At 44.4% G+C, this 12,787-nt stretch overlaps 1 protein-coding gene across 4 annotated transcripts; it reads right to left on the bottom strand.

Annotated features, from left to right (window-relative positions):
* Nucleotides 1-588: 588 nt before the first annotated feature.
* On the bottom strand, nt 589-6,742 carry LOC112077513 (FH1/FH2 domain-containing protein 1). Of its 4 annotated transcripts, none has more exons than XM_070441724.1 (9): nt 5,505-6,742; nt 5,086-5,223; nt 4,577-4,759; nt 4,032-4,151; nt 3,006-3,164; nt 2,492-2,720; nt 1,867-2,107; nt 1,081-1,189; nt 589-976 (listed from the first exon to the last, which is right to left on the bottom strand). In XM_070441724.1, the coding sequence occupies exons 1-6, from the start codon at nt 5,979-5,981 to the stop codon at nt 2,637-2,639; spliced, it is 1,161 nt and encodes a 386-aa protein (XP_070297825.1). In that variant the 5' UTR covers nt 5,982-6,742; the 3' UTR covers nt 589-976; nt 1,081-1,189; nt 1,867-2,107; nt 2,492-2,636. The 4 variants fall into 4 exon arrangements, with proteins under 4 accessions (XP_070297825.1, XP_070297823.1, XP_070297824.1 ...); XM_070441722.1 differs by having other exon boundaries at nt 5,086-5,226; nt 5,505-6,740; XM_070441723.1 differs by having other exon boundaries at nt 2,527-2,720; nt 5,086-5,226; nt 5,505-6,740.
* Between the last annotated feature and the right edge of the window lie 6,045 nt (nt 6,743-12,787).

Here is a 12,787-nt window from a genome sequence, read left to right as displayed (position 1 = left end):
ATAAATGAACATTCAATTCTCTGGCAATAGCTCTGGTGGACATTCCTGCAGTCAGCATGCCAATTGCACGCTCCCTCAAGACTTGAGACATCTGTGGCATTGTGTTGTGTGACAAAAGTGCACATTTTAGAGTGGCCTTTTATTGTCCCCAGCGCAAGGTGCACTTGTGTAATGATCATGCAGTTTAATAAGGTTGTTGATATACCACACCTGTCAGGTGGATGGATTATCTTGGCAAAGGAGAAATGCTCACTAACAGGAATGTAAACAAATCTGTGCACAAAATTGGAGAGAAATAAGCTTTTTGTGCGTATGGAACATTTGTGAGATCTTTTATTTCAGTTCATGAAACACGGGACCAATACCAATGTTGCGTTTATATTTTTGTGTAGTGTGGATCAGTGGAGGTTCCTCAGAGGAGGAAGGGGAGGACCATCCTCTTCAGTGAATTTCATTTTTTTTTAAAGTATAGTATATGTTGGTTGAAAAATGTATGTTGAATGTCTTACATGCATTTTCTGACAACAAAAACATAGTGACATTATTGATGTCACTAACACACAGAAAAAAACATGTGTAAAAAGGAAATCCATGTTTGGCAAGGTCTTTATGTTTCACATACATGTATAGAAATATGAAACATTTGTCAAAAATATTTTTCATGTCTACACATATATTTACACATATATTTATTTTCAATGCTGCTGAGTTAGTCTGACTGTGGATAAGATTGTGTTTGTGTATGAGAATAAGTAGGCCTATGTGCTTGTTGAAGTGCATGACATAATATTTTATAGCATTGCAGCATACACCATGCAGGGACTATGGTATGCTAAACAGTATGCATTTACAGTGACTATAGTCAAATGTGTAGTAATAACAATGCATGATTCTACAAACAGATGTAGACAGAAACGCAGGACAGACGACACACTTCACTTCATATGTCACCACTTTAGCTTCCGGGAGAGTCGACCTGAAACACCAAGAAATAGGTACGGTGAGTTTGTGTCTGTGTGTGTGTGTGTGCGCGCGCGCATGCGTGCTTGCAAGTGGTAGTGCGTGTGTGTGTGTGTGTACCTCTGATATCAGTCTTCTTACTGCGGTGGCGTGGAAGGGTAGAATCTAACTGAAAGTCAGATTCTGGGGTCTTCAATACTTCCTCTAGTTTGCACTGCTCCAAGCTCTCCTGACAAATTAACAACACACAATTATGAAAATGAAAAATTCATAACACACATATTATTCAGCTACTTATAATAGATGTAACATCCACTTAAAGCAGGAATTCACCACATCCATTTGCAATATTACTATGTCTAAGTAGCTTTGCACAAGCCTTAACTCATGAGCCTGTTTCTGTACACCCTTTGGACAAGACTGTAGTCTATCACAAGGCATTATTTCCAATCCAACTCCTTAATAATGCTGAGCGCCAAGCAGAGATGCATCAGCTCCCATTCTTTGGTCTAACTCAGCCTGCGATTGAACTCACAACCTTGCAATCTCAGGGCAGACACTCTAACCACAAGGCCACTGAGTTAGTAACAAAAACACCCAAGACGTTACTTCAGACAACGAACCTGTTTTTTCCCCTCGGACGTCACTGCATGTGCAATAGAACAGCAGAGTATGTACTAGGATGTTTTTTTCTACCACTTTGCTGGATGCTAATTTTGAAACAAAAACATTAACAAATGTGCCTGGGGCGGCCAGTGGCTTTGTTTTGCCTATCGCGGATCAAGTTCAGGATAGTCCCTCCCTGTTTTGGCTGTTTGCTTCTATTTGGTTCCTATTGAATACACTCCTGGTTTTAGTGACACTGTCACTTCTCTCCCTCTCTCTCGCTCTCCCCTCAGTCTCTACCTGAGAAGGTGTCTGGTGGTGGTGGTGGGGATGGTAGTGGTGCTTGTGGTTAGGTGCAGGTGAGCTGGGACTCTCTCCTCCTTTCTCTCGCTCCCTCTCTCTCTCCCTTTGTTGCAGGATGGAGAGACGGGTGGCTCTATATTCCAGGGAGAAGTCGCTGACGGTCTTACAGAAGTCCTCCGCATTCGTCTCTCTCACCATCGTACGAGAGTAACCCAGAAACAAAAGGAATGAGTGAAACCTGCAGATAGATAGAGCGAGAGAGAGAGAGTAGAGAGAAAGAGAAAAGAGAGAGAGAGAGGGCGATAGAGACAGGAAGAGAGTGTGTGAGAGAGAGAAGAAGAGAGAGAGGGAGAGAGAGATATATATATAGAGAGAGAGATAGAGAGGGAGGGAGAGAGAGAGAGAGAGAGAAAAATAGAGGGAGAAACAACAACAATCACCCAATTTTAGTGTCATAGCTGTTTATTCCAGATGTATGAATCTCTAAACTAATCAAATCAACTTTATAAACTACTTATAAGCCCTTTAAACATAATTTTAAGCGTACCTTAATGTAAAGTATTGTATTAGGTCATGTAAGTAAAGTTACACTCTTACACAAGTTACAATATTCAGACATCACCTGTTGATAACCCTCCGATGGACAGCTCTCAGTACCTTCAGCCTGTCCTCACATTCCTTCAGCAACGTAGGTAACCTCTGTCGCAGGGTGCCCTCCCGCTCCCCTCCTCTGTCCCGTCCTCCTCTCTTCTTCTCATCCTCCCGTTCTAGCAGACGCAGCTGGTCCCATGAGGATTTGCAAAGGGCCTCCAGCTGTGAGAGGCTGGACTGGATCTGGGTGTAGTCACACTGGGAGAGAGACAGGGGAGGGTGGAGAGCAGAGTGGTCACGCACACGCACACACACATTCACGCTAACATACACGTAGATATACACTACTCCCTCTCTCTCTCACACACACACGCACACACGCACGCACGCACCGCCCGCACGCCCAACGCACCGACGCCCCCCGCACAGCACAGCACGCCCACGCTCCATCGCACTGACAGCACACACAACTACAACACCACACCACACTCACACACCCAAACACACACCACCACACAACACACAACAACACACACACACACCCTTGCTGGTGCGGGTGACAGAGGTGATATCACAGAGTAGAGGTCTGAGGACTGTGGGTAGAGCTGCAGGAGCAGAACACACATATGGTAACAGCAGCTGACGGGAGTGTGTATCTCTGACTGAGACAGCTCCCCAGGTAACTCAAACTCAAAACCACCGGCCTAAAGAGAGGGAGAGAGAGGGGAGAGAGGGGAGAGAAGAGAGAGAGGGAGGGAGGGAGGGAGAGAGAGAGAGGGAGAAGGAGGGAGGGAGGGAGAGAGAGAGGGAGAGAGAGGGGGAGAGAGAGGGAGAGAGAGAGAGAGGGAGGGAGAGAGGAGAGAGAGAGAGGGAGGGAGGGAGATGAGAGAGAGGAGCGAGAAGAGGGAGCGGGAGAGAGAGAAGACGAGGAGGGAGGAACAGGGCGAGGGAGAATGAGCGACGAGACGCACGGGAGAGAGAGAGAGAGAGCGAGAGAGGGCACCGCGGAACCGGGCATAGCGACGAAGCGCACGAGCGAGACCCCACAGCAGAGCGAAGAGCGACGCACAGAGAGAGAGCAAGAGCGAGAGAGAGAGAGAGTACGCTGAGTCCGTCACGCCCACGAGAGCGAGAACTCGAGAGACCGCCAGGCAGATCAACCATCGCGCGGGAGTGGACGAGGATTAGAGGAAAACGAGGTCAGCGGACCGAGGACAGATTTTAGCGCAGGCCGAGAAGCAAGGGCAGAGCAGCAGTAGATACGACAACGAGAGGAAGGGGGAGAGAGAGAGAGGCGAGAAAGAAAGTTAGATTGCTAGGATTTAGACCAGGGTTTCCCAAACTCGGCCCTGGGGACCTCAAGGGGTGCACGTTTTGGTTTTTGCCATAGCACTACACAGCTGATTCAAATAATCAAATCATCATCAAGTTTTGATCATTTGAATCAGCTGTGTAGTGTAAAAAAAAGAAAAGACACCGAGTTTGGGAAGTGCAATAGATTACTCCAACAACAACAGTGAAAAAGAGGAACTAGACTAATACAAAGGAGTTGATGGTGGTATGTTGTTCACCTTGCATCCATTGAGGAAGTTACCAATGGCTAGCACAGTGGCCAAGATGCATCTAAAGGTCTGATTGGCTGCCAGCTGTTCCATGGCAAGCTTCAGGTGGAAGAGAGGCTCTGCAATTTCCTGGTTATATAAATAACATACAGCAATAGTTAAGCAACATATTCACAATAAGTGTCAAAACTGTCAAATAACTTCAGTGCATGCAAGTATTAAGACAACAGAGTTGTATTCATTAGTACACAAACATATATATTTTTTCAATTGGGGAAAAAAACAAGTATTTCTTATTGGACGCTTATCGGAAGTTCAAGTTGTCCCTCTGTGTTTCAATCCGTTTTCTTCAGGTTGTTGCCTAATGAATGCCACCCTGCATCACACCCTGCATGCCACCCTGCATCAAAACACAAGTTTTAAACCTCTACAACTCCTCCGCAATAAACCATAATGCCACAAGGTGACAGCCCCTTATCCATTCTCCATCCATCCTCCACCTCCTCTAATCACTCATTATGCCTTCCATTTTATGACACTCAGACACCACCTACTCTTTCCAGGGTGTCATAGTCCAGAGCGAAAGCCCAGAGCTGAAGCCTGGGGCTCAGGTAACTGATCTCCCCCAGGGTTAGGAGACAGAGCTCAGCTGGGGCCAGAGGCGAGTGGGGGGACTCGGCCTGGGCCTTCCTGATCAGAGACAGCTCCTCTTCACTGGGGACCAGGGACTGGAGACGCTGGATGGAGAGAGAGAGAGAGAGAGAGAGAGAGAGAGAGAGAGAGAGAGAGAGAGAGAAGGGATTTAGATGGGTGTGAAAGTCAGTGGAGAAGGTATGCCTGTAGTAAGGTACAGGCTGATGTACTGTGGTAGAGATGAGTTGGCAGTAAGTGGAGTATAAGTTAGTCCTCCTACTAGTATAAGATGCAGTGGTTTGTATTTTCAATGTTGTTGTATTTTCAATGTTGGCTTTGCAGTGGTTTATGAGTTATCAGTGAAAGGTCACTATATATGCAGTCAAAATATACAGTGAGTCATGATAGTCGTCTGTAGTGGAGACTCAACCTGTACGTCCTCTCTGTCCAGAACACTACAGTCCATGGTGTAAATGGCAGGAGGCAGCAGGTGGGGAGGAGGGAGGCTACTGAGGGCAATTGTGATGATGTTACTCCGTTTCACCCCTAGAACTGAGACAGACGGCAGCTTCTGGAAGAGAGGGGTGGGGGGAGAAAGAGGGAGAGAGGGAGATGGTAGAGTCCAGTCATACACAGTGATCACCAACCCTGTCCTTGTGAGCTGAAGGGTTTGTAGTTGTTTGCACCAGTCCCAGTTGATTCCACTGTGTTAGTGCTGTAGACTTTGTTCCTCTCAAAGTACACCAACATTATCCAGAATACCTTACAAAATTAGCCTTACGTAATTAGCCAGAGCACCAAGAAATTGGATTGCAGAGCACTCAAGAGAGCTCTGATTTCAACTCTTACCTGCCTTCCCGTCAGCACGCTGCAGATGGAGCCATTTCCCTTGGTCTCAAACAGGTACTCCAGCCGGTTGGTGTCCAGGTGCACAGGCTCCAGCCCAGCCCAGATGGTCTGGGGCCCAAAGCGGCTAACCCTGGGCAGGGGGGGCAGGCTGTGGAGCTCCCTCCAGTGGAGCTTTAAGGTACGACAACCTGAGGGTTTCTCCATGGAAGAGGCATATCCTGTAGACCGGGGAGGGGGAGGAGCTGAGGGCGGCATGGGAGGAGGAGGAGGTGGTGTTTGGAGACATGCTGAGGTTTGGTTGGTCAAGGTGCCTCCGTCTTCCTCGGCGCTGTCCAATCCCAGGTCCTCCTCATCCCACAGGTCGGAGAAGTCCAAGGTGTTGAGGCAGAGACGAGGTGCAGACTTTAGGAAGGAAACCCAGGATTTGTCAAGGCCTGAAGTTAAGGGCATGTCCTTGATTTGACAGGATTGTGTCATTGGTCCTTTCAGGATTGCCTTGGTTTTGTGGTATTGCTTTTTTGTTTTAGACACACTTTTTGGAAAAAAAACAGCAGTTGAAAAAACATGCCTAATGAATGCCACCCTGCATCACACCCTGCATGCCACCCTGCATCAAAACATATATGAAAGTGTTCTTCCTTTTCTGAATACGCAGGAAAAAGCAGTAAATGAACACCTCCTATCCTCTCTTTTCTTCTCACCCATTCATCCTGCAGGTCTTTGAGAGAAGAGATTCAATCACAACACTCAGATTTCCCTCTATAACAATATCTCCATACTAATCCTGTTATCTCCTCTCTTGTCACTCTGTCAGCACTGAATGCAGGTCAAAACCACATGACTGCTCCATGATCCACAAACCACCTTTCCCAATATTATTCCCACAATCCAGAACTTGCTTTAGGTGTCATTTGCTTCCAAAAAAGAATGCTCTTCTGCTTCTACTTAGGAATGTAGAGCAAAATTGTCTCTTGAACGGATATAATGTGCACCAATTGGATCGGTTCAGAATCAGATGGGTCCAGATTCCTCTATGAATTCAGGGTTCAATTCTGATGTTGATGTCCAAGGAATGGTTCTGTTGTGTCCAACTGTTTTCATGCAATGACCCGACCTGGTTTCACAGAAACTTCTCTCTCTCTCTCTCTCTCTCTCTCTCTCTCTCTCTCTCTCTCTCTCTCTCTCTCTCTCTCTCTCTCTCTCTCTCTCTCTCTCTCTCTCTCTCTCTCTCTCTCTCTGACTCTGTGAGTGGTCTCTTCGAAGGGCTGAAATGTATCAGTCTCAGTTTATTTGAGTTGCACCCTTTTCCTTCATTTCCTTATCGAGCCAACATCTCCTGTTTAAATTGCTTCTTGTGTATACACAACCCTCCTCTATCTGCTGCTGTTGATCTCCCCTCCCTCCCTCCCTCCCCCATCACGTTCATAATGATCTCTTTCTATAGACATACCGGGCTCTCCGCTTTTTCTAATAGTAAAGAACGAGCCTTTGAATGTGATTTGTGCACATAGCATTACTCATAATGAAAAAGAGTCTTAGTAACCTACATGATTTCCAAGCCTAGTCCTGCCCAAAGCACAATAGGGTCAGATGTGTTTATGGTCCTTTGCATGCTTGACAGCCATAATGACAGCACCCCTCCTATAGCTATTACAGATGTAGGATCTTAATTTGCATGAGAAAACTTGGAGTGTATTTGTGGTTTAAAAAAAGATTGAGATTTCAGACTTCATTTTCCCTCACGAAAAATGTATCAACCCCTCCAAGAATGTCCATTAATTATAAACCTTATAATAATTCACATTTCCTGTTGCTGCAGGATTATTTTCCGGCTGTACCAAACGTGCTCAAATTAAGATCCTATATCTGTAGTCTTATAGGCTCCAAACAGTGACATGGTACAGACATATACACTGTCTGTACCATGCAAACCTTAATGGTCTGAATGAAGGCCTGATTGTACTTAGGCCTGTAGAGTGTGTCAATTATTGTTTGCCCGTAGGTTAGATAGACTTATGTTCATTATAGCATTTGTCATGTGTGAATGTTACTGCCATACATTCGCTTCTTTGTCTTATCAGACTTGCCACAACTGATGTAAAATAAAGTTGTTCTTTCCTAGTCTATCTCAATCTGAATGGAGGTCAAAGAAGGTCAAATTGGAGAATCATTTTAGGCCCACACAAGAAAGAAAAAGTAGAACATGTCTACAAGTACAATTATACACTTTTAATTAACAAAACATGCAAAAACAGCGAGGCCTAAACTACGGTGCACTGCTCACTTACTACTCAGTGATACCCTTGTTCACAGGCGCAGCTTTCCTCGTGGGAAAACACATTTCCAACGGGGTTGCTTTGATGAATCTGTCCATGATCGCGTCAGAGGTAGGCGGCGACTCTGCTGTCTCTGGAACTTGTAGACTGTCTCCACAACTGTTTGTGTTTGTTTGTAAGCCTCCGGGACTCCGGGGATATCGGACAGATCTGGGCAATAATTATGTTTAATCATTCCCAATTAGGTCGGAGGAGATGGAGGAGACCCCAACGGCTCTTTGACTTCAGAGTCAAACAACATGGAGAGGTCGGGCTGGGGGAGAAGTCACTGTAAGCCAATTAAATTAGGATTGTTCCAATAATCCATGAGATTTTTGTCATAAATATAAAGAAATAGAATACTATGCTGTGTCATGTGTAACATGTGTAGGGGGGGGGGAAGACCCTTCCTTCTACAATTGTTTTGTTGTTGCCCTCCCCCTCATAGAATTAACTCCAGAATAATGTTTACGATCACAGATAACAACAACTGTAGCGATCCTGTGTTTATAAACATAGATATGGACTTTGTCACTTCAGCAAACATTTGTGGCACAGTCGATGCCACGCAGGGTTACAGGCCAGAGTATTGAGTGTTTGCCGAGCACCACGGCGGACGAGCTCACTCTCCCTGCCTGTTACATTACACCTACACTACGATCAGAGCCGGCTGCAGACAATGATCAGCTAGGGGGAAATCTGATTTTCAACATTTTGATGACGTACCTGTATTTATAATTGTATAAAATATATGCCAAAAAAATTCAACCGACAGGTTTCTGGGCCAATGTACAACACAACCAATAAACAACGCATACCTACTTCGGGCGCTTCAATATCACGGTTTGCGTTTTCAACACCACAATAAATAGACAATGTCAATCTGGACAAACAGAGAATACATCCCTCTCCACCTTGTATGCCTACCCAGTATTAAGGCTTGGCTTGACAATCTCTAAATGTCATTCAACTTGTTGGTGATTTGTTCTCTTTCCGTTCATCAAATGGCCGCTGCACAGTTTGGATTGATTGATTGATTTTATTTGTCACCTCCAAAAAAAACATTACAGAGATACAGACACATTACAGAGATACAGACACATTACAGAGATACCGACACATTACAGAGATACAGACACATTACAGAGATACCGACACATTACAGAGATACAGCAACACATTATCAGAATACCGACACATCACAGAGATACAAGACCACATTACATAGATACCACACATCACACGAGAACACGACACATTACAGATACTACCAGACACAAGACAAGATACAGACACATTACAGAGAAAGACACATTCAGAGAAACAACACATCACACTGCATACATATATACATTAATAGAAACACACATACATAGACTAGCATACACATACTGAAGTACAGAACACATACAGGAGGAGACAGACACATACAGAGATACCAGACAACATGACAGAAACAACACATACAGAATACAGACACATACAGTAGATACAGACACTACACGATATAACAGACACATACAATAATAACAGACACATACACGAGATACAGACACTACATATAGGATACCAGACACATACATAATACAGACACACATAGATACAGACACATACATAGATACAGAACAACCATACACTAGATACCAGACAGCATCACATTAGATAACGAACACATACAACGGAAGATACAGACAAATTAAAGGGGAGAACAGACACATTAAACATACGATTAACAAACACATTACAAATAATCGCAGACATCACTATACAGAGATACAGAACCATACATAGTATACAGGACAACATACAAAGAACAGACACAACTACATAGAACAGACACATACATTGATACAACCACAACAACAGTTACACGAGAACAGACACATTACAGAAAAGCACAATTACACGAGATAGACACATTAAGCATAGATATAGGACAATACATAGATACAGACACATTACACGCATATAGCAAGACACATACACGAGATAGCAGACAAAACATTACATAGACAAGCCACATTACACTGAATACTAGACACATACCATAAGAAAGCAGACACATCATAGAAAAAGCCAACATTACATAAAACGGGTCCCACACCCTCGCTACACTAGATACAAACAAGCATCAACCACCCTTAGATACACGACACATTACAGAGATACAGACATCAATACATAATACAGACAAGTACAAGAGATACACGACAGACATTACAATTAAATAGGCAATACTACATTAGATAAGACACATAATAACATAGATACAACAGACAACAACAGAGAGACAGAGTACACAACGAACATTACAATAGATACTGAATCGACACATTACAGAGATAACAGGACACCAGACAGAGATACAGACACATTAACAGGAAAAAGACAGGAACACATAACATACGATATAGACAGAGCAAGCATTACGATAGATACGTAGAAGGCAGCCAGACTACACATCATAGATATAGCACATTACACATAACAGTAATATAGACAAACACTTACAGTTAATAACTCACAGACCAACGATAAACATAGAGATATAACCGGNACGGTAAGGACAGATAGAGCTCACAGCAGCTCGTCCAATCAGCTCCTGGTAAAAGACCTCAGGTTTCTAATGATATAGTAAGCTATGGTGAGATTTGTTCTCATACCATTTCAGGTAGGTTACAGGAATAACCAGAACAATTTTGTTCTATGTTTTGAGATTTCTGAAGAAACATAATATTCCAGGAACAATCATGCAACATTATCGGAATGCAAGTTGTTTTAGATCATCATAGCACACTGCTAACATTCAAGGAACATGATTCCATAACGTTATCTCAGGGAGCTGGACTAGAAACCTCTGCACTATGTTCTGGGAAGGTTTTGTTGTTATCAGAGATGGTGACACCCAACAAACAGGTCATTACTGCTGTGTAGTGAGAATCATACACTCCTGTTCCCTTCAGTAGACAGAGACTGTCAGTCTGTCTGTATGCCTTTCCATCTGTCTGTCTTCCTGTCTGTCTATCTGTTTTGTCTGTGTGCCTTTCTATCTGTTTTGTCTGTCTGTCTGTCTGTCTGTCCGTCTGTCCGTCTGTCTATCTGTCGGTCTTTCTTTCTGTCTGACTGTCTTTCTTTCTGTCTGCCTGTCAGTCAGAGAACTGATGTGAGAATGAACCTGCCATTCTAGCCAGCCAGCCAGCCAGCCAGCCAGCCAGCCAGTCAAACAGCCAGCCAGTCAAACAGCTATTGTAACTCAACAAAGTAAATGTTTCTGACACACAATAAGGATCTACAGCAAGAACATTCACTCTAACACACAATCCTCTGAAGACAGCAGCATTTTATCTCTCTCTGTGTGTGTGTGTGTGTGTGTGTGTGTGTGTGTGTGTGTGTGTGTGTGTGTACACGTGTGTGAGTGCTCCTATCAGTAAATAAATAGCTTTCTGGGGACAGTTAGTTGGACTAGTCCAGTGAATACACATGCGCACACACCCACACACCCACATACACACACACACATTTCCATGGAGACAATGTGTCCCTTCCTCTTTTATGTTGGTCTGCCAGTAAATCTAAATTGGCGAGAGCGTTTAACCTCTAACCCTCGCTCAGTCCGCCCGCTCCCCATTCCAGGCTTCTAAAGACCGAACCAGAGAGAATTAGAACGAAGAAAGGGAAAAGAAAGCATTTGAACATGTTAGAACACAACAGAGCTGAGGTCAAATAAAAGGCATGTGTTTTTCCTCCGCGCTAAGATAAAAAGGCTCCCATTCCRCGTGTAAAGAGTTGTGAGGACCGCGGCTGGGCATCGTTGTTTTTGACAGTTCCAGTGGCCAGAATAGAGTCTATTATAATGTGCCTCTTTGATGTGATCTAATCTAAGAGGGTATAAAGGGAAACCCAATCTGTTTACAGCTTTGATTGGAATTACACAATCAATTACCACCTCCCGCTGAGCCCCAAATGAGCAGGGCCCAAAAGACAGGGGAATTGGTTAAMTGTTATTGTTGGGAGGCCATTATCCAACAATCGGCCTGGTTAATGCAAGAAAATGACATTCATTAAAAGCCTCAACAGGAATCTCCCAGAGGGCTGTGCTGCAGCTGACCCCCATTCAGTAGAGGGCTTTGTCTCTGCCGTCCACGGTGGGGAGGGAAGATCATGTCAAAGACACAGAATGCGGGGAGCACTCTTTTGTAGAGAGACACTGGCTGCCTCTCTCGCTCTCTATGGCAATGTGTGTGTGTGTTCCGGCTGTATTTGTGTAAGACGAGAGAGAGTGTGAGTGAGAGAGGCTTAATGACCATCCAATTCTGTTTACGACCACGATGACTCCGACGCCACAACACACTGTCGGCAGAGGTGGGGAAGGAGGAAGTTAGAGAAAGGTTATTAGAGAGAGATAGAGAGAGAGTTAAAGAGAGAGTTAGAGAGCGATAGTTTCCTCCTAGAGCCAACAAAAAAAAAAACTATTTACATACCTTGGCTTAAACCATCAGCGCCCACAGGTAACTTCCACAAAGCTCGCAGTGAACGCATCTGAGAGGAACAAGGCAAGAAGGGCTTTATGCCATCAAAAAGAACATAAAATTCAACAATACCAATTAGGATCTGGCTAAAAAGACCTTGAAATCAGTCGATAGACATTCAGTTGCCCTTTAGGGTTGCTGAGGTCTGGAGTCCGTCACCAACAAGAATCCACAAAATGGGACAAACACCCCAATTGAAGACTCGGCTTGCCAGAATTCTGCATGCAAGCTGGCGCCTGGCGCCTTCCCTGTTCACAAACACAAACAACCCCAACAGAGCCCCCAGGACAAGCAACACAAATTAGACCCCAAACCAAATCATGAGAAAACAAAAACGCATAAGTACTTGACCACATTGGGAAAGAATTAACAAAAACACTGAGCAAACTAGAATGCCTATTTCGCCCCTACAACAGAGGGTACCAACAGTGGCGCCAGG

Source organism: Salvelinus sp. IW2-2015, unplaced genomic scaffold (genome assembly GCF_002910315.2).
Source record: "Salvelinus sp. IW2-2015 unplaced genomic scaffold, ASM291031v2 Un_scaffold4643, whole genome shotgun sequence".
NCBI lineage: Eukaryota > Metazoa > Chordata > Actinopteri > Salmoniformes > Salmonidae > Salvelinus > Salvelinus sp. IW2-2015.
This window is presented reverse-complemented; position numbering and strand designations above follow the sequence as displayed.